The 21927-nt window shown below is 41.6% G+C and overlaps 1 protein-coding gene across 8 annotated transcripts in view; it reads right to left on the reverse strand.

Moving 5' to 3' along the window:
- The window catches only part of TNIK (TRAF2 and NCK interacting kinase), a 355853-nt gene that overhangs the window by 141849 nt on the left and 192077 nt on the right, over positions 1 to 21927 (reverse strand). For all 8 annotated transcript variants that reach the window (XM_081829593.1, XM_081829620.1, XM_081829611.1 and 5 more), the window contains exon 3: positions 12344 to 12400. In XM_081829593.1, coding sequence (XP_081685719.1) covers positions 12344 to 12400 — 57 coding nt within the window. The remainder of the gene's footprint in view (positions 1 to 12343; positions 12401 to 21927) is intronic.

The raw sequence follows: 21927 nt of genomic DNA on the forward strand, positions 1-21927 counted from the left end.
TGGGGAAAGAAAAAAAATACAGGCTCTGAGATTTAAAATTTGTTAGGTTCATTTTCTTTGAAGCCTACTTTTATTGAAGTCACTGACTGAAGATGATGAAAGTCAGATGGGAAAGGGAGCGAGGGTAGTTCCCTGGATCTGAGAAGTTCACAAAACAGGAGTACTCATCTCACCTTCTGGAAACTAAACATAAAAAGAAAGGGGGAATGTGGTAGTGCCATGGATGTGAAAAGAGGTAACTTTCCTACAGACTAAGTTTCCTGATGTTCAGGTTTCATTCATTCTGAATTTCAATTTGGAGTCCATCAACTTGGGCCACTTTTGGAAGCCCTGGCACTACCAGCGGAGTGTGCATGTGTTCTCCCATAATTTTATTTTGATAATGTACACATTAGCTGGACTGTAAACTAGTATTTTATTTCTGAGATTGGTGGAAAAAAATTCCATCCCAGAAGAGTTGTTTTAGATGCAGCAGTAGTAACAATGATCTCTGCATGTAGGTTGTTATATCACCTTTACCTGAAAGGCTGCCCATGCTGTGTCCCTGTCTGTCCCCTTACACCTTGAGCTGCTCAGCCTCACTTCAGTGTCTACAATGTTGTGCCCTTCTGTGGTCTTCCATGAGATGTCTTCTTTCCCCTTCCTCATCTTCACATAATTTTTACTCATTATTCCTATTGAGTTTATATGACCCCCCTCAGGATGTCTTTCCTAATTCTCTCAGGCCATGTCAAGTCCCCACCTCCCCCCTCTCCCCGCCACCATATCTTATCCAACCCCTACACTTCACACGCCCACCATATTTGTTGGTCCCGGTATGGAGATGTGTCATAATTGCTGTTCTACTTGACTCTCTTCTCCATGGATTGTAAGCCCTCCTCTGCCTTCAGGTCTCTGTTCCAGAGTCCCTTCCCCAGCAAAGCTCCCTGATCTGACTTGGTTCAAGCCTCGTGGATCATCACGGGTGTCTCCCTTTGTAGCACCTTTCCACATTTATCCCTCTGCCCATTTGATTAAACGCTCTCTTCCCCATCAGTCCATAATAACTGTAAACACAAGAATGGTGCCCGCTTTTGCTCCTTGTAACACGCCCCTCCCCAGGCAAAGTGCCTGTGAAGAAACATGAATGAAAGAATGAACACCTGCAAAGGGTGAGCTGCTTACAGCAGCATTAGTGGGGCTTGAAAAGAAATGGTAAGAATGAGATGAGAAGAATGGTGAAATGCTGACATTTCCTGACCACGCAAAAATAAGTTTTAGTGAAAAACTATGGAGATTTGCCAACCTAGGAGAACGAAACATGTTACACATCACATGGCTTAACAAAATAGAAGACTAGGTGATCTCAAAATAGAATATAAGATTGGGGAGAGGCGCTGAGCTGAGGAGAAGTGTGTGGCCCTCGAGGTGAGGAGGGGAGTCTAGGAGGGAGGGGCTGGGATGGTGGCTGAGGGAGGAGATGGCATACTGCTGACCTGCCCCTATCAGACACTACCCTGCAGCTATCAGAAACTACCTACGCCTTCGCTGTTGGCCTGGGGAGAGACTGACCTTCACAGACCTTCCACTTGGCGAAGGGTCCCCGTAGCACGCCTCAGATGTCTTACTATGGTGCATACTGAGCTATGGATCTCAGTGGGCCCAAATACCATGTGGGGCCAAATAACTGTGGATGAATGTGGGATGTGAGCAGATGTATGTTAGGGAAGCCTAAACAGAAGGGGAGAAAACAGACCTGAGGGTTTCTGTGGGCAGCCTGGTATCGACAGCTGCTTCCACTAAAGAGGCAACTACATGAGACAATAAAACACCCCTCCCTCTCCCACGGCAGCCTGCCAGTCTCACCTTCAGTCATTCTTAGTGACAAGTTGCTTCTACAAGCATTCCTGCAGGCCTCCTAGGTTCTCAACAGGATGGAGGGTGATGTGGGAGAATCCATGGCGGGGGGAGGGGGGTCTTTAAAAAGTTTACTGTACTATTAAGAAAATGAGGCTTTATGAAACAGTTAAGTATCAGTATAATTCAATATATATTTAAATCCAAAATAAACAGTATCAGAGATCAGAATGAAGGCAGTGTGCTCTCCATCACTTTGCAAAGGTAAACTGAGGCAATATGAAAATGAAGAAAACATATGCACTGAGTCAGAAAAATGAGGGTGGGCAGGTGGGGTGCATGTTCTCTTTGGGCTCCACGATCCCAGGAAAGTAACTTACCTTTTACCACCTCAGTTTTCTCTTCTATAATTAGATACAGATTTTATAATAGTATTTTATTATATGCCCCAGGCTTTTGCGATATTTGAATGAAGTATGTGAAAGTTATAAAGTGTAATAGAAAATAAACATTATTATTAATCTTGTCAACCAAAAAATAAATAGTAACAAGGGTGGAAGAGCAGGAATGAAAGTATCTTGAATTTTAGTTTAAATTGCACGGTTTCCAAATCCAATTATGGAACCACTGTGGGTCATGATTATGTAGCTCTAGCACAGAACCTTGATCTTGATCTTATAGGACCTTGTAAGTGGGCATGCATTTTATCAGGCTACTATTTATACCAATTTCTAGTCTAGTGGTAGAAAGTTAGTCAGTGGCATTGAAAGGGACACACTTACTAGTAACTACAAGAACTTATTTAACCACTTGACAAGCAGTCTACCCTCTCACAACATGGCTATTGAAAAGCACGAGTTATAATGTTTTCAAAAAGACAAAGACAACAACACAGAGGCTAGAGTTAGATTACAAAGTTATAAGAGAAGGATGTCTTCTGTTTTGTAAGTGGATTATTTTCATGTCTTAAGAATTAAGCAAAAGGATCAAGCCCACCAGGAAATTAATGACCTCTGGGTCATAATGAAAAACAAAGTAATGGTACCAAATTGTCACAAATTTTAAGAGGGACTAATTTTAATAAGCCAAGTCTGGTACACTAGGAAGAACCATTACTTCAGTCATGAGACTTCAAAATCTAGTCCAAGCTGATTCATTATGTACCCTCAGACATTGCATATGGACTCTCTAAATATCAGTTATGTGAATGAAAATAAGAGTATCTATTTAAACCACCTCTCAGGCTTAGAAATTATCAAGTGCTTATTAAACATAGCTTTATTATCAAAATAAAGAAGACTGTTTTTTTTCTCAAGAACATGGGAATCTATTTATTGCTTAGATGTGGGTGGGGGAGGGGTGGAAAGGCCGTGATATTTGGCAGCCTCCCTCATGAAGAGATGGGAGTCCTTTTCCTCTGCTTGTCTCTGGGTTCGGCCATGTGACTTGCTTTGGCCAATGGGACATTAGCAAATGTGATGTAGCAGAAGCTGGAAAATTACTTGCGCACTGGGGCTAGCTCTCTCTTATTGCTTGCAGAAAAACCTTCCGTGTGAGAAGCCAGGACTGGCCTCCTGGAGGATGGCAAACCATGTAAGACAAAGTGGTTTTCAAATGCAAAGAAATGGATGCTTCCAGGAGATGCTTTTAGGCCACTGACTACCTCTGATGATGCTATCATATAATGATATGATACTGTGGTCAGAAAATATAGCCAAACCCAAACTTATGTAACGTTCGCTATGTACCAGAAACTGTGTATTTAATATACAAAACAGCTCTGTGAAATAGATGATTTAATGATCCCATATAAGTGAGGAAAATGAATTTCAGAGAGGTTAAGTAACCCCCCAAGTTCATTCGTATATTAAATGTTAAAGCTAAGACTCAAAGGGAGATTTGTCTGACTCCAAAGCCATGCTCTTAATTCTATACTGAAAACTCCTAGACAGAAGAACAGTTACCCATGGTGATAAAACTAAAGCTGCTAATCATGAAGGAAGTGTCTGGGAGCATTTTAAGCCAGGGATGAACAGAAACCTGTCTTTGGCCCTCCAATTAAAGAAACTCATTAGCACACAATAGTATTTGTTTATGAATGATATCAGGGGACAAAGGAGAGATTTTAAGTTGCATATTTAAGACACAGGGAATATACGTTAAGCATCTACAATATGCTAGGATTGAAAAGTGGAATTAATAAGATACTTAATATTAATGTGCTTTATAACAAAGAGTTTGCCCAGCATTTAGCTCTCAATCCATGGGACAAGAATAAAATTGTGTAACTCCTGTAATAATCAAAGGGACTGGTCAGTTTGAACTCAGAAGAAAGTGTGAGATGTAGAGACTCATAAATGCCACTTCACCCTAGGGGTGTGGAGACCGGTTGGAACCGCCTCTGCTGCCCTCCATAGCACTTGCTGGCATTAGGCAGGTGTTTGTGTTAACTTCCCCAACCTTCTGAACTTCACTGTTGACAGAACATGACACAAAGGTGAACATAATTTATTGTTAAAGAATCACAGGCATTAGAATGTGAAGGGATTATTGACATTTCCTAGGATGTAATTTTAAAATGTTTTAAAATAATTTGTAATAGTGAAATCCCTTCCTCCAGTAGAAATTTTATTCAGGATGGCAACATAGAGCATCAACAAAAACTGGATTTTTAAAATCAGTAACATTTATTCTTATGAGTTTAATTATGTCATATCTCATTACAAAATTAATCAGTGACAACAAAGAAGCTCTTTTAGTGAATACAAAATTAGTTTTTGAAAGCAATACAAAGTCACATATCAGCTTCAATATCTCATTAATTTTCAGTTTTGTTTTGTTTCCAAAGGAGAGAGAAAACCTACATTCCTAAGATAAGTAATTGCAAATTTCTCTTTTTAAAGGGAAGGCTTTGAAATTTCAGTGGAAATTCTTCTTACTGAATGAAATTCTGCACACGAATGGAGGAACCTAGCAGTATAAATTAAGAGGTTGCCATATTCCAGTGTTTGTTGGTATATAGCATACAGTTTGAGGTTTGTGTTTTTTTATCACAGTTTATTAAATATGAAAATGTACTAAAAATTAAATGATAATTAAGCATGTATGGATCTCCTCAAATTATCTCAAGGTGAGGTTATACACCTATAAATTATACTTTTACAGATCAAAGGAAACAGATCCAGAATGAGTCTGAATTCTGAAGGCCTTATAGGGGTTACCCATTTAGGAAGCGAGAAAAGCGTGATGCGGTGTGACTAAGGAGGGAACCGTTTTTCTAGCAGAAAACTAGTGATTGCCAAGACCCTATAGCCGGAAGGGGTGTGGCATGTTGCCTCCTACAGGGATTGTTGGTACGGCCGAGAGAAAAAGGAAAAATGTCTGCAAGAGACACTAATAATAATAATAATACACACTGAACATAGCGTTCTACGTATTGTTCTCAAATGCTTTCTTTATAAATAACTCTGCTCACCTCTCACACAAACTTTATGAGAGAAGGGGTATTAGCCACAAGGCGAGGTTAAGCAACATGCCCAGGGTACAGGAGCCCTGAAATGTCAAAACGAGGATAGCCCCAGATGCAAGTGCCAATCTGCAGTGCTGCCCTTGATCGTGAGGCTAACCTGCTGGGAAATGCTGTTCCTCAGAGAAACAGCTAATGCAGCCCGATGTGTCTTTTCTCACACCCAAGCCTCCACTGATGGCAACTCCCAAGAAAACCATGAATTAAAAACAAAAAACAAAACAAAACCCCATGCTCAAGTAACCCAGAAGTAAATGACTGCTACCCCTCGTAGTGTTGTCACTAACTTGCCTGAAGTCTGTCATAAATGAAGTGGCTTATATTGCCCTAAGCCACCTCTCTGACATGTTGTGCTTGCACATAGGACAAGCCTACACATCCAGGCCATACACCCGGTGTGCGTGTCCATGTGCAGAGACCTGGACACACATAAGCCACCAAGAGGGGTATATATAATCTGTAGGCAAGATAGGGGGAGACGCGTAAGTGTGCATGTAGTGGGCAGCTCAGCTTGTTCATTTTTAGAACTCTAGAAGCTTTCCAAGTTCTACATGCTCTATACCATACAGAACTGAAGCACTAAATACCTCCCCAAAGGTAGAGGGTATTATGGAGACAAAAAAAACATTTGTTTATCTTTGTTAAAAGTTCTCATCATGTGCTCTATCAGATGGTCTGTCTTTTAAAGACACCTACCCAAAGAGCCCCAAAGGAGTCCCAAAGAGGTGTGTTCAGAAGGGTCTCTGCAGCAGAAGGGCCTGCAGTGGGGATTCCCAGGCATTTTTGAACCCACCAGAGGGTCAGACTCCTACAGCTGAGAATGCCCTTCTCCCAGCCCTACCAACGCAGAACCAAGATCTACTCATCCTCGGATCTCACGTAGCTGTCACTTTATCAGGAAACATACGAACTGCCCAGATAGATTAGTTTCCTCTTAAATTCTCTCTTAATACTCTCTGCACACTCCTTAAAAGTTCACCAGAACTGTGATTCAGTCATCGTTCAACTGTTTAAGTGTCTTTTATGCATGCTGGAATGTAAGATTCCAGAAGACAGTGCTCGTGTCTCTTCTCCTCACCACCGTCCCTCTAGAACATAACACACCCATCCACTCCTAAATGAATGAATGATTATGGCTTCAGTCTTCAGCTTCTGGAGGAATCTAGCCACACATTCTCTCCTAGATCCTGCTCTATACTAAGTCATTTTGTATATGCTTGGGGTGAGCCTAATATTATTCGGGGGAACACTAATAACTCTGTAACTGAAGCTTTATGACTAGGCTCCAGCTCTCTTTGAGGAGTAAAGAAGTGGTTTCCCAGGAGCCTCTGGTAGAGGGTTTGCCCACAGTTAATGGGGTCAGTGAATGTTTGCTGGTGAAGACAAGGCTGAGTCAAACTATTTACACTATTAATAAGTAGGTAACCCAGGTATGGAGCATAGCTCCTAGCACATGCCGCCATCCCCACACTCTCATCTACTAATGACAGAAGTTCAAGGCCCTCTCTAGAATCCTCTTTCCATTCATACTGCCTGCCCCATTCAGGCACTCACTGTATCTTTTCAGGACTAATAATCAAAATCATTTTTTGAGGACCTGTTATGTGCCGGGCACTATATATTCTATCATTTTAGCCTCAACACAAGTTGGTGATGTTTGTATTTCCACCTAACAGATAAGAAAAATGAGACTCAGCAAGGTTAAGAAAGCTGCCCAAGGTCACAGTCAGTAAAGAGGGTGTGATCTCAGCTCTACCTGAGTCTGCAGGCCAAGCTCTAGTGGTATGCCCTCAACTTTCTTCCCTATAACTGGGCTGGGGAGGGGGGTGTGTGTGGACACACCCTAACTGGCTGAATTTGAATTCCAACTCTGCCATTTACTATCTGTGGGGCTTGGGCAAGTTACTCAGGCTCTTCATGCCCTCAGTTACTCATTTGTAAAATGAACATATTAGCAGTGTCCACTAAGGGGAGTTGTTTTGAGGATTAAATGAGCTAACATATGGTTAACAAAGTACAACAATGCTTGGCACAGGATAAGTACTCAGCCATTTTTATTTTGACCATGGTTGCCGCTGTTGTTGTTATTACTATTATTAATAATGTTATGTTCTGTGCTAGTCATCACTCCACCGAATGGCCTCTTTCTGGGAGGGAGGAACCAAACATGCTTAGAGCATGTGTCCCCTGACTCTTCCAAACAACCCAAGATGAAAAGATTTTTTTTTTCTTTTTGTCCAGTTTCAGCAAACATTCACTGAACCCATTAACTATGGGCAAAGCCCTCTACCCGAGGCTCTTGGGAGACTACTTTTTACTCCTCAAAGAGAGCTGGAGCCTGGTCATAAGCTTCAGTTACAGGAATTCAATAAGCAAGACAGAAATGGGAACTCAGTCAAGCAGGGTTTAAAATGGATCCTCCTAGTAGGCAAACGTTTAGTAAATGCTTATTGAATAAATTAATGGAAAAATTCACACTAAATTAAACACTAAATGCCCTTCTATCTTAAGTGGAGACCAATAGCAATGTGGTGGAGAGGATGGACTTCAAGGATAGAGTTAAACTGCTCAGGCTGAGATAGCCACCCCACCATGTTCATGTTACATTGAGCAGGATACTTAATATGCCTGGTCTTCTCATCTCTGTAATGGTGCTGTTAATGGAAGCTGTTTTGTAGGTTGCTGACAGGATTAAATAATCAATATATAGAAAGGATTTAAAAGAGTTCTGGCTCATAATAATCACTCCACCAATGTTAGTTACCATTATTATTACTTTTGGCTGAAACATAACAAAGGCCCTTGGAGAGGCACTTAAGGACCAAATTGGTTTTAAGCACATCCACTACAACAATATTTACTATCATAGTGTTGTAATTCTCCTGGTTTTGCCTACTCAACCACTTTCCCACCCTATTCTCAAATATCTCATGTGCTTTCCTTTGAGGAAGCATCCTTTCCAACCCTTAATCCCTATAGGTTCCAGGGCCAGGTACCCAATCCAGATAAGGAGGAAGGAAAACAAGGGTTGGTTCAGGACTGGGGACATGACCCAAGCTGTGCCGCTGATATTCAGACTGGCACTTTGCTGGGACTAACAATAATGAAGTAATCAGAAAGTGAACCTCGAGCTGTTGGTGGGGAAGAAAACAGAGCCCAGCGATAGAGAGAGATGACGTTCCTAATCACATCATGTGACTTCTAATAAATTCCATTTTCAACTTCATTTGGTTTGAGTGTGGCTTTGGTACTACAACCCAAAGTGTCCTGAGGAGTAAGATCAGAGCCAATCATTGTAAAGTTGAAAGCCTATGACATTAAGTTATGATCTCCTTAAGTCCTGTGTGGGCTTCAAGGTATCATTGTAAAAGGACTAGTTTACACCAGGAATTTTTCTCCAAATGAAAATGAGGATTATTTGTAGGGTTATCAGAGAACCATAGTCTCTCTACATATGGTGGCCAGGAAGCAGGGAATATAAAAGCCCAGAAAAGTGCCCCTCCGACTTTCACAAATCTGGAGTTCATTGAGGGGCTTGTAGAAAAGGCAGGTTCAGAGGCTCTGCCCAGAAATTCTACAGCAGGTCTAGCAATCTGCATTTCTCATGAATACCACCGGAGGGCTGACAGTTCACAGAAGCTGGTAGTCCACTTTGAGAAACACCACCAGAGAGGGCCCAATTTTGTTTAGATATTGTAGGCAAATCTAGAGTACACAAACCCAGCTGGGAAGGAATCCCCAGAAAGCTGCGAAGTGAAGAAATTCTCATAATTATTTCAGGAACTAAAACAACTTCAAAGACTGAGTCTGAGTTGAAGTACTAATTCTGAAGCAAATATTGGCAAATTTGGAAGTGTCTCAGCTCTAAAACCGGAAGAGCAGAAGCATTATATCCAGTTCTTTCTGTGGCTAGTTTCTATTAAGAAAAGAAAGAGGAAGTGGTGTAGAGTAAAAACAATAATCTAAAAATTGATTTCATGCTTATGGTTTTATCAATTTCATTACAATAAACTATAGTAACTGCAGTAGATCACTGCAAACAATTAACAAAGACGACCTTTGAGAATTCATCTCCGTTTTTAACAGAGCAGCTATAATGAGCACAATTATAATAATTGGTAAGAAGCTTTTGCAGCATTTCATAATACACAAAAGACAACACGGCAAAATGAAATAGATTGTTTTCCAAGGCTACCACACAAATTTCACAAAGGAAATCTTATGCTGACTGTAATGTGTAAGGGGGTGACACAAAAGTCATTTGATGCTGTATCAGACAACATGGGAAATAGAAAACTATCTCCTGATGTGATGTTCATATTTATCTTTGTTAAGGGTCAGTGATTACAAAATAGTCAGTGATGTGCGTAAATCAGGGAAACTACCCAGCCCTTTCAACAAGGGTTCCCTAAGAAAATCAAGTCCAAGTACCATAAAGCATCCACTGTATGCAATGGACTGACTCTCCTATGTACTGACAACAGCCTTGGCTCTGTACCATCCTCTGCAGGCTTGAGAAAAGAGTTTCTCTGCAGAGCTTCACTCTCTTTTGGAACCCAGTTTAGAAAGGCTAATTGATACTCTTTAAACTGAAAATACATACGCTGGGATAAATAGCTGCGTTGATTCCAAAGCAAGGTGGTCTAACAATAGTAAGTGGTTCTTCAAGCAACTTAAAGTCTCAAAAATAGAACCAGAAACTATGACAGTAATATTCAGTGCTTTCAAGTCCTACTTTATGTATCAACATACAACTCTGAGCACTGAGATTAATGATGTCAGTGGAAATCACTATAGTTCCACAGAACCGCACAACAGAACTTTATAGCACGAAGGTCTTGGAATGTCCACACCCAGTAACTGTTAAATTGCCAAGTGCATTACATTATGTGGGGATCTTATACAATCCAGGGAAAATAGAGTATTATGACTTTGGCAGAACTGCAAAATAAATTCTGATTTGTTCTGTGGTAAAAACTTTGTAAAAGGTTTCCATATTTATAATGGGTTTCTGCATAGAGATTGATAGTATCTGATCTTGATTTTTTGTGTCAGATCTGCTAACTGATCACACCAATATCCATTCTCCTTCCACGTCTAACAGAATGCAGATTTTTAACTGCACCTATTGGGAGAATAAAAGACTCTATTTCCCGGTTTCCCTTTGCTAGGTATAGCCAGGTATACCCCAGCTAGGTATCGCCAATGAAAGCAGAAGTTAAATAGAAATGTTGTGTACAAGTAGGAAAGATTTTAGTGGAAGGAGCTCTTTTCTGTATCCTTCTGCTTTCACCCACTCTCTCCCCTTTTCTTGCTGCCGAAGAATGTGATCCATGGAAATCTGACAACCACTAAACCTTGAGTGTGGAAGCCACTCCACCACGTTGTTGCCATACATCCCTGGGCTGTAGATTCCAGATTCCCTTAACATGAGAGAGCAAGACACTTCCCTCGTGCTTGAGCCTTTGTGATTTTGCGTTTTCTGTTTCAAGTGGCAGAACCTAAATGTAATTAATAAAATATACATGCAGTTTCTTATTCAGTAAAAGTCAGGTGAATTAATAAACTAATAGGGATCAAATATTTGAACTGGTTTGCAACCTTTGAAATTTGACTAATGTATTTATCTGTATTTATAGATCAAAATGTATTTATTTATCAAATACAAATAAAAAGAAGTGGTACTTTATCTAATGCCAATAAACATGGGAATAATTTTTTGCTGGTGAAAAATATATATAATTTAAAGACAAATTCAGATCAATAATAAGTAAGGAAAGGAAGTCAGTACAATGTGTGGTATAAATGAACATTAGTGAAATTAATATTATGGGAGACAGGGTACCATATAATATATACTTATCAAAGGTAACAGACTGGGCCAGAAAAGACATGGACTGAAATCTGACAAGCAGATATATTGTGTGCCTTTTTTAATCTGTATGCTGGTTCTTGATATCTTTGTGTGATTCATTCATTCTATGTCTATTTACATTGAATAAACCACTTCCAGGCTGAATGGAAGACTTTGGTCTTTTAGCTTTTATGTACGCCAGGCAGACATCTTAGAAAAATCCCCAGAACGACAGAAAATTATTAACATGCTTTTGATGTCCAGTGAGTCCTTTCAAGTCTGATTTTTGCTCTATACTCTCAAAAAGGCATTAAAATATTTTAAATAGATCTAGCAAAAAGGATTGAAAGCATGAGATTTTATTTAAAATAAAGTCTATTCCTTAGATTGCTTTTGATCATCAGGGCAGAAATTTTATTTCAGTGTTGTTCCATAATAATAAGAATTTTTGGGGGCACCTGGGTGGCTCAGTTGGTTAAGCGACTGCCTTCGGCTCAGGTCATGATCCTGGAGTCCCGGGATCGAGTCCCGCATCGGGCTCCCTGCTCAGCAGGGGGTCTGCTTCTCCCTCTGCCCTTTTCCCTCTCGTGCTCTCTGTCTCTCATTCTCTCTCTCGCAAATAAATAAAATCTTTAAAAAAAAAAAAGAATTTTTGGTTGTTGGGATTATTTGGTCAATATTTTGGAGGAGGGAAATATTCATGTGAAATAGCCTAATCAAATTGCAGTAGCTACACAAACTTTATCTACTCAGCATTAGGTTGACCTTTGGGAAAACTGCTAAGACCCATCTGTTCTGTGTAATCTCGGTATTATTCTTTTAATACCTTCAAATCCGTGTTCTGTCTTCATATGCAAATATCCGTCATTGTATTTATGTAAATTTTCAACACACATTATTCACTCTAACTACGTAAGGCAGTGGGTAGATATCTAATTTAATTAGAGTGATTTATCCATGGTCTTCTCCAGTCAGCTGTTCGATACTCTTAACTGCTTTATGTTAAGCTCAGTGGGGAAAGACTTTAGATGTTTAAGAAGATTCTATTTCTGAAAAATGATTTTTTATCACTAATTTCTCTATCACAAATATATAGCTACTGAGATGGCAAGATAAAGATACGTTACCCCTGTGACATCCATAACCTTAATGGCTGCAAGCTGGCCCGTTTTAACGTGACGACCCTGTAAAGAAAAAAAAATAATAAAAGACTTTAGTTGTGGTAAGCAATGTCCACATTCAGTTCCACCTATAGAGATCAATTACCTAGATCACTGTTACAGAATACTGTTGGGGAAAACGGGGACACACACACACACACACACACACACACACACCTTTAGATGCTTCAAGGATCAATTTCCATTTAGTGTTTACTTTGTAAAACATCTCCATCACTTAGTTTTTGGGTTTGTTTTCATAGTGATTGTTAAGTTAAACAAAAAAAGGCAATGTTGAATAATTTGGTTCTATCTTCTCTCCAAGGTGGTAGGTAAGGGCATGTGTAGGAGGAAGGGGAGGTTGGCCTGCGTGGAGGAGACATAACTATCCCCTTTGTCAGGAAATACTCAGTATGTGAAGAAACTTTAGTTTCCTGGATTATGAAAATATATTGGATGGTAACAGTCTCAACTGAATAGTATTCTGCTCTTACTTGAGATCGTAAATGTATCTTTATCTTAAAAGTAAGCCTAAAATAAAACAGATAGTACTAAGTCCAAATTTGTGATCAAAGAGGCAATGTTGAGTGTAAGCAACCACTTGCCCAAAGCAGGCCTCTTTGGTCTTTGGAACCACCACAGAGTGGCAACCAGACAGAATCAGAAGAGAATGGGGTGTGGTGAGAGGGCAACCCCAGAACAGAAGCTTTCTCTACACTTGCTCCTTGAGAAACTTAAAGTCTACATCCAACTCTCAGACGGTAGCAAGGACGGTCAATACGCATTACTTCTAAATGCATTTTATATGTGGCTCCTAAAATACATTTCACCTATGACAGCTACCAGGCAGTATTATACTACCTCCAAGATCAGCTGGATTCAAATGCCAGCTGCATGACCTTACACCAGTCCCCTAAACTTCCCTAACCTTCTAGGCTTCAGTTTCTTCATCTGAAAATGGAGACCGTGGTACCTGACTCCTGGTATTGCAGTGAGGACTAAACGTGGATACAGTGTGTGATGGTGTCTGGCACGTGGGAGATGTCCGCAGATGCGGCCTATGATTAGTTATGACCCTGTCTTGTGATTAATGTTAAATGCTGTCTTTCATTCCAGGCTGTATGTTTCACGAAGGCCAGGGCCATGTCTCATCGCTGTATTCCCAGTGCCCAGAGTGGTGGGTGCTCACCCCACAGCCGGAGTGGCATGGTCATGGATGTAAACAGCAGGTGAAGGAAGCATGGATGCTTGTATTTGGGAAGAGGGGATAGGTTAGGTGCTGTCTAACCCTTTGCTTCTTATCTCTCTCAGCTTTTTACGCCTATTTACTCTGATTCCGGTAGCACTTCCTTCACCTTTCGACCTCCCATTCTGCTCCCTCCCTTTCCTCCTTGGTCAGGAAAGAGCTAAAAGAAGGAGGCATCAACTGGGTAACCAATATGGTCACGGGAACAACCCCTCCGGCTTATTTCAACTTTCAGACCGTAAGGGAAGGGCCTGGAGTGTTACCATACAGAGCCCTGGACTGGAATTCCAGAGGCCTGGCTCTTGTCCAGGTTCTGCTCATGACCAGCAGGTTCATCCGGGACAGGTGATGTAACCCATCTGGGCCCAGTTTCCCTGTCTGCAGAATATGGGGGAAAAGGGCTTAGTGGTTGGGGGTCGCGGGGGTGAGGGAGCAGGGGAAGGTGTCATTGTTACTGCCACCCCTTTCCACCCCAAGGAGCATTTGGAAATGCAATTTTCACAATGAGTGGGAAGAGTAATGCTACCACAGCTCGGTGTCCAGGAATACTAACTTCCTGCAGTTACTGTCACGTCAGGGAGCAGTCGCAACAGTGTCCTCTGTTGATAAATACTGAATGGCCTCCCGAGTTGTCCAGGTCCCAGTAAGAGTCTAGGGTACTATAACGATGACCTTAGCAAAGGAATCAGCAGCTTTTCTGTGGGAATACAGTTGTCTCTTGAACAATGCAAGGGTTAGGGGCGCCGATCCCTGTGCCGTCAGAAATCCATGTATAACTTTTGACTCCTCAAAAACTTAACTACTACTAGTCTACTAGTGACCAAAAGTCTTACCAATAACATAAAACAGTTGATTAATCTATACCTTGTATGTGGTAGGTCTTATATACCGTATTTTTACAATAAAGTAAGCTGGAGGAAAGAAAATGTTATTAAGAAGATCATAAGGAAACGAAAATACATTTACGGTATGTACTGTAAAAAAGCTGCATCTACGTGGACCTATGCAGTTCAAACTCCTGCTGTTCAGGGGTCAGCTGTATCAAGTCTTCAACGTAAGGGTCAGCAATCATACCTTAAACAATGGCTGTTTCTCTACTAAAGCATTAAAGGAGGGGAGGGAAACTGAAGACAAATACAGAGCATCTGGTCAGTATCCTATAGCCCGTTCAACTTGCAGTTCTGCTAAGGGTGCCATACAGCCAGATGAAGGAAAACACCTGCTTGTACAGCCGACTGAGACCCGACCCTCTACTTGCCATACCACGTTGAGAGGTTCCCATCTGCTTTTATTCTGGGATCCTTGAGACAAAACTGTTTGTGTTCTCTACATGTACTGTATTGTTTCTTGCCTCTCTGGTAACGTGTTTTCTTGGCCTAAGACACCCTTTTTCTCCTGAATCCCCAGTTACTCACTCCTCTTAGATTCAACTCAAGTACCCAAAAAGAAAAATAAATCTTAAATGGAATCCTCCCGGTTCAAGCAGGGGCTTGACCGGCAAAGTCTGGTCTACTCTGACCACCACCTCTTTCTCTTCCTCTGTGGGAGCCCCTGAGGCGCCCCTATCAACACACAGTTTGAGAAACACTACACTTGATCTTTAAGTCCTCAAGAAACAGGGAATCCTCTTGGAATGCATAATTTGTTACAAGGACACGTCAACACCTAGTTCTTTCCACCAGTAGCCTGGGAGCCCAGCACATCTAGCCCTTGGCCCAGGCCTAAGGCCAGGGAGCAGACAGAATACAAGCAATCCCCTTCATATTGCAAACACAAGGTATGGGGCAGTTCTTGGTTTGAAAGAAATAAATTAAATACCTGCTACTTTTTTGAATGTAGGGTACGGTGTTGTTTTTTGTCTTTGTTTTTATTCTAGTAACTGCTTTAATGTCATTGAAGGCAACACAGAGAAAGAAAATAACCTACTTCTCTCCCATTTTCAATTTCACTCCCAAGCTGAAGAACAGTTCTGGATGGCTCTGACAGCTAACTGAATAATACACCTCGGGGTGCTAGTTGGGCTTAAATGAGGTCCTGGAGATGCAACTATTAGCAGCCTCAGCTCAGTCCCAGGCAAAGACGTCCCCGCACTCTGGAATAGGAAGGCTGCTGAGCTGTCAGCCTTTGATAGAGGAGGACCACAAAGGAGGCCGCCTGGCATGAGGGGCCTTTTACATCACTGGAGAATGTCAACCCAAATTAGGATCCAGATTAAGGCTGACTTTGAGGGAATAGCCGGGAGTCAGCTGACCTAAAGATCACTAGGAACCTGAGGCATAGTCATTGTTAGGACAGGGTTTAAAGAGGAAACTTCATAAAACCACAAATAAATTGAGTAGGAAGAGCCTAAGGTACCTAATCCAATACCCTTTTAGAGACGAGGCCAAAATCTCACAGTTACTGAGAACCTACACGCAGGACACTTTCTCCTCTCTCCCACTTCGGCCATCCAGCTCCTGAATTAAAACTTCTTATCGTGAAGATTTTGAGAAATTTTTAAACAAACCTTCTTTTTATATTTTACTTCACTGGAGTTAAACATCGAACCATTCATCTCTATTTCAGGTAGGATTTAAAAAAGTTTTTTTTTATTTGAGGGCAAGGCAACATGGGAAGATGTTTTTATTACAGGAGAATTTTAAAGTGAAAATTTAATATTACTCCTAATTTTAATTTATTTCCATTTATGAAGTAATGAAAAATATAAACATAGACTCCATCTAAATTTGAATCTAAAATACATATTCAGCCAAGGACAAAAAAAACTTTAATTCTGGGGAGAAAAAAAAACTTTAAAGGGAGACAAAAGGGTTAAATTTTTTTTCTCCACAAAAATTAGAAAAAAATATCTTGTTGGACTGCAGTTGCTGAGTCATTTTTTAATAAAAGAAAGAAGTTTTTTTTTTTCCTGAAGTAACCAACAATAGCAAAAATAAAAGACCAAATCTAGACTAAAAAGCATAATTGGTATTCCAGTAGGACCCAAAGCCTATTGTCAATCATGTCCTCAAGCATAACAAGCAGGCTCACAAGGAAGGAGGAAGAATGGGCATCAAATCGAGGAGAGCAAAGGGTGTGGGGTCACTCAGAACTGGTGAGTGTGGTCTGGCCCCCTCCTCAGACACACATCCAAACACATCCTGCTCCCCTTCTTCCTTTCTTCTACCTCACACCTGAGGTTAAAAAAATATATATATATATGCTGATTCTTGTTCTTTACAAAATAACTCAACACTGCAGTGAAATCTAAATCACTCCAGGATTATAGTACTCTACCCCTTTACCTCCTCCCTAAAATGAATGCAAAAGAAAAACAATGGTTTTGTCTGAAATAGCCATGGAAGTCCTGGCTCTGTTATTGCTGTTCTTTTCTAAGGAACAGCAAGATGGCTTTAGAGACGCTAGCCTGAGGCTAGCCTGGAAGAAAGAGTCCTTTCATTTCTAGGTCACTGAAATACATTTGTTTTCAGCACAGCACAGGAGCAAACTGGGTTTATGGAAAATGCAGACACTCTACCTACTATTTCCTTCCCTGCTGTCCAAGGACTCACACGCAGGTAGAATGTTTTTAGCATCTCGTGTTTAGCTTAGATTAGATCTCACCTTTATTGAGGAAGACTTCTTCACTTTCCTAATAGCGAGTGAGTGCCCTACCTTTGTGTTTCTACAGCATCCTACACGAACCCTACTGATCATATCCAGTGCTGTGATTTTCAACATGTGCATCACAAGAGCCATGAAAACTGAGGCACCTGCCTGGCTCAGTTGTTAGAGCATGTGACTCTTGATCTCGGGGTCGTGAGTTCAAGCCTCATGTTGGGCATGAACTTACTTAAAAACAAACAAACAAACAAAACCGCCCAGAGAACCATGACAATAAACCAAATCAAATGGAAAAAAACCAGAGTGTAGCACATGTGGTTATAGCTATTCTTTCATGGCTCAAATATCATGGTTATGTCTATCTATCTATCTATCTATCTATCTATCTATCTATCTATCTATATCTATCTATCTATCATTGATGCCATAGTGCACCACTCAGATTCTCCCTTCAAGACTGAAACATCTGACAGCTCTCAGCCAGTTCGAGCCCTGGGAATTAGCCTCAACCACAAAAGCACTGCCAAGGTCACACTCTCTCCCGGAGACAGCCAAATCAACGACTGACTGGTTGACACGGGAGTAGAAAAGCACAGCCCTCTTGTCTTAAAGTGGGACAATACTGAAGGACCATCTCAGCTCCTGACCTCCTCTAGGGATGGCCGTGGTCTTTGTAAGACTGCATTGCAGTTACACTCTTTCTTCCACACAATTCTATTTTCTTCATAGGTGTAGACCCTAAGACCACTCCCCAATAAAATTCCTGCATGTAAATCTCCATCTCGGGGTCTGTTTCTGGGGGGAACTTTACCTGACAGTCGGTGACAGGAATGGCCTGAGGAAACAGACTCTAAGGGTAGCTGTCAAGGAGACCCCCATCACTGGTGACAGTGGCTCCTGGCATGCCCCTGGCATGCTGCAGCAGTGTCACGGTCAAGAATAAGAATGTTCACTCCTGGGGAACTGCAGTAGGATAGAGGTGCCAGAGAATACACTAGTGACTCCAACAGTTCAGACATTAGAGAGGTCCAGGAGAAAGAGTAGTTTTAAAAAATGGAATCAGATGGCTTTTGCTAAGAGTTCCTGATGTACTAGAGAAAAACAATGAAAAGTCAAGAGCAATTAGTCACCAACTGAAGGCCACCTGTGAAAATCATCAGGGAGGTGGAATAAGACAGGAACATCACTGCTGTGGCCTCAGAGGAGTTGGGGAAATCGGAGATATCAAGCTCTCAAGTGCATCAGCTTGGATGTCTCCATTTCAAGCTTCAGAGACTTATTCCTTCCCAATTAGACTTGAATTGGGGATTCAACCTTTTTCTTCTACCCTGATAATTAATTCCTGGGTCTGGTCCTCAGCTTCTTCTACTCTCAGACTGTAGAAGATAAGAGGTTTCTTTTAAATGCCACCCAAAATTTTGGTAAAGGGACAAGAGCAGCAGTCAAGCCTGACAAAGGCATGGTAGGCATGCCTCAGATGTCTCAGGAATGAAGATCAGGTCACCCCAGCGAGTCAGCCACATGGACCAGCAAAGATGCTAACCAAGGAGAAGAGAAGTAAAATGGGTAGGAGAGGAGGAAAACAGTGAGCCTAGGTTGCAACCATCAGATAAGATGCAGTTGGGAGCTTCTTATAACTTTGTCAAGGAAAAGAGAATGACTGGAATACTAAAGGAGCTGTTTCCAGACTTATTATACAAAGCAAACCGGTCCAGCATCACAAGGGATTGACGTGTAATGGCCACTGTGGAGTGCCATCCAGATCCCTTCTTCAGGACGGAAGTCTTCTGTTTCTCTTCAGGAGATGCCCCTCACCAAGGAGAATAGCTGGTCACGCTCCCTGCCTAAAGTAATGCCCCTTACCTGGAGGCAGCAAGTATTCAGTGCCTGGTAGATGTAGGAAAATAAAAGCCTACACCATTTATGTCAAAATGGAACAATTCTGAGGGGCCATCCCAGCTCCGAAGCTCCTTTTTGGGATTGCTTGGGGCCTTGTCAGTGCATTCAATTTCTTCCTCTGCTCAAATCTATCTTCACTCTCCCATAGGTATTGATTCTGAGAGCACTCCCCAAAATACTTCCAACAATCTCCGTCCTCAAAATTTGTTTCCCAGGGAACTCAATCAAAGACTCCTGGTGTGACTCAGTCCGTTAAGTGTCTGCCTTCAGTTCAGGTCATGATCCCAGAGTCCTGGGATTGAGCCCCACATCGGGCTCCCTGCTCAGCGGGGAGCCTGCTTCTCCCTCTCTTCCCTGATCCTGCTCTCTGTAGCTATCTCTGTTGCTATCTCTGTCTCTCTCAAATAAATAATTAAAATCTTAAAAAAAAAAATACAAAACCAAAGACTCCATCCTTCCACCTACCTTCCCTCCCTTCTTTCCTTCCCCTCTTCCTTTTCTTTCTTTCTTTCTTTTTCTTTCTTTCTTTCTTTCTTTCTTTCTTTCTTTCTTTCTTTCTTTCTTTCTTTCTTCTTTCTTCCCTCCCTCCCTTCCTTCCTTCCTTTCTTTTCTTTCTCTCTTTCTTGGTATTAATGTATAATATTTCTTACTGGATCTGAGGTGAAAGTTTTTTACAAAAACTCTGACCTAAAAGATAAACAGAATGAACTAAGTCAAGTGTTAGGAAATATATCCAGATAATGGGAATAGCATGTTATGCTATAGTTATTAGAGCATTTCAGTAACTAAAAGTAGGCCAGTATGGCAGAGTAGAGAGAAAGTGTTTAGCAAGTCCATGCAGGGCCTCATAGGCTACTTTGAGCAGTTTTGCCTTTATCCTAAGACCAATGGACAGCCACTAAAGAGTCTGAAGCAAGGGTGTAAAGTCACCAAGTTTGCATTTTGAAAAGATTGCTCTAGGGACAGGGCAGAGAACAGAGGAAACAGAAAAGATGATGGAAAAATAATATTTATAATGTTACTTAGTAATTAATTCAGCTGAGAGAGGATGGCAACTTGGACTAAGATGGAAGTAAGGGAGAGGGTGAAAAGTGGATGGAGTCAGGAGATATTCAACAGGACTTGGGAATGGCTTGGATACATATTTACCCTGTACCTCCCACAGTGCTTGGCACAGCAGGGACTCAGAGTAAATATTTGCTAACTAGTGGGCTGAAACAAGTTGTGAGGGCTGAGGCTTGTATTCAGGTTCTTGGTCAACACCATCCATATGTCCACATCAGTTTCTCCCAGCTCCCCCCATTTCTATCCAGGGCCAAAGTGTACAGGAGCAGATGGGGTGGGGCTGCGAGCAAGAATTTCAATCATCTCACTCATAAATAAGACATGAAGAGCTGAATTTAGTGGATGAAGTTCCTTTCAACTCAATAGAGAGGACAATCTACTTCCCCCCTCCACAGATCACAGAGATTAGCAATTGGTTTTAGCTTTCTCTCTGAGCTATAACGATGAGAGTGAAGGTGAACTCTTGATGCTCCAGTCACAGTTAAGATTAAAGTATAGTTAAGATACCTATCTGGACATCTTCAAGAATGCTACCTTTCTTTCTTCAACGTGTCTTGGGGCAAAGAGGTAGACAAATCAACCTTATGAAAAGACTCCGAAGATCCTTCTAATCAAGGAACAAGGATGGTCACAGGATATATTTGAACCAGTGCCTACTCCTAGGGTTTCTCCAGGTTAAATAAGGACTTTATTTTTCCTTGGCCGGCATGTGCCATCCATCAGTAGCTTAAAAAAGTCCTGCTCTCCGTTTCCGCAGAGCTGCCATCCAGTCATCGCTGCTCCCAGACTTGTGGCAAGGAGGAAGCAAGGCATCGACACAGGACAGTTCCCAAGCAACCGCTCCCCATCTCAACACCACTCACTGTGAATTCCTCTGCTTGGTCCCTCTGCCAGGCAGAAAGTGGATTGTTTTCAAGATTGTTCAGGGCTGGGCCAACTGAGAACTGAGGCTTGCTCACAGACATGGGGTGGAGAAGAAAAGACTGTCTCATTTTTCTTTGTTAGAAACTAGCCCTGCCTTCAGGGCTGCCAGTTTGGCTCAGTTGAAAAATCAAAATGGATGATTAAAGGGAAAAAAAAATCAAAGAGTCACAACTTTTAGCAGACAATAGTTAATGTATGCAGATTCCCTGGCAGGGAGACTGATGCCTGTACCCAGGAAAGGCACGCACAGCTCAAGTAACAGCAGTGACGAGGCAGACAGGAGGCAGGGTGATGAGAGCTCAGAAAAGTAGCAGAACCAGTCTCTTGGCCATGGCTGTAAGCCAAGAACACACTTCCCAGGAACCTCTTCTCTCAACCCCCCCCCAAAAAAGGGAGCACAAAACCAAAGATCTTACAAGCTCCCCTCTAATTTATGCCACAGAATTATCAAATCTTTGGTGGCTTTCATACATTAATTGCTGGGAAGATAAATCCTCCCAGAAATTTCAACTCCCTAGATGGAGGGGTGCAAAAGATGGAGAAAAAATGTATGCAGCCAACTCCTAAGCCTCCCCAGTGTCCCACCCCTCCCCACCACCCCCAAAGTCCTCCCTATTCCCTGAGTCAGGGTAGTCCCTGCAGATATAGATGGCATTTAAAAGCCCTGGTTCCTGGACACCAGTCCAGGATGAAGTGTATACTCGACTTCAGTAAAAGGAGGAAAATAAGGACCGTGTGACTTTTTTTTTTTTTTTCAGATAAGCCAGAGGTATTCAACTTAAGTAGGTTTCTTTACTTTAAGATTTCTGGTGGA

Source organism: Leptonychotes weddellii, chromosome 1 (assembly GCF_054177405.1).
Source record: "Leptonychotes weddellii isolate Sample4059 chromosome 1, ASM5417740v2, whole genome shotgun sequence".
NCBI classification, from domain to species: domain Eukaryota; kingdom Metazoa; phylum Chordata; class Mammalia; order Carnivora; family Phocidae; genus Leptonychotes; species Leptonychotes weddellii.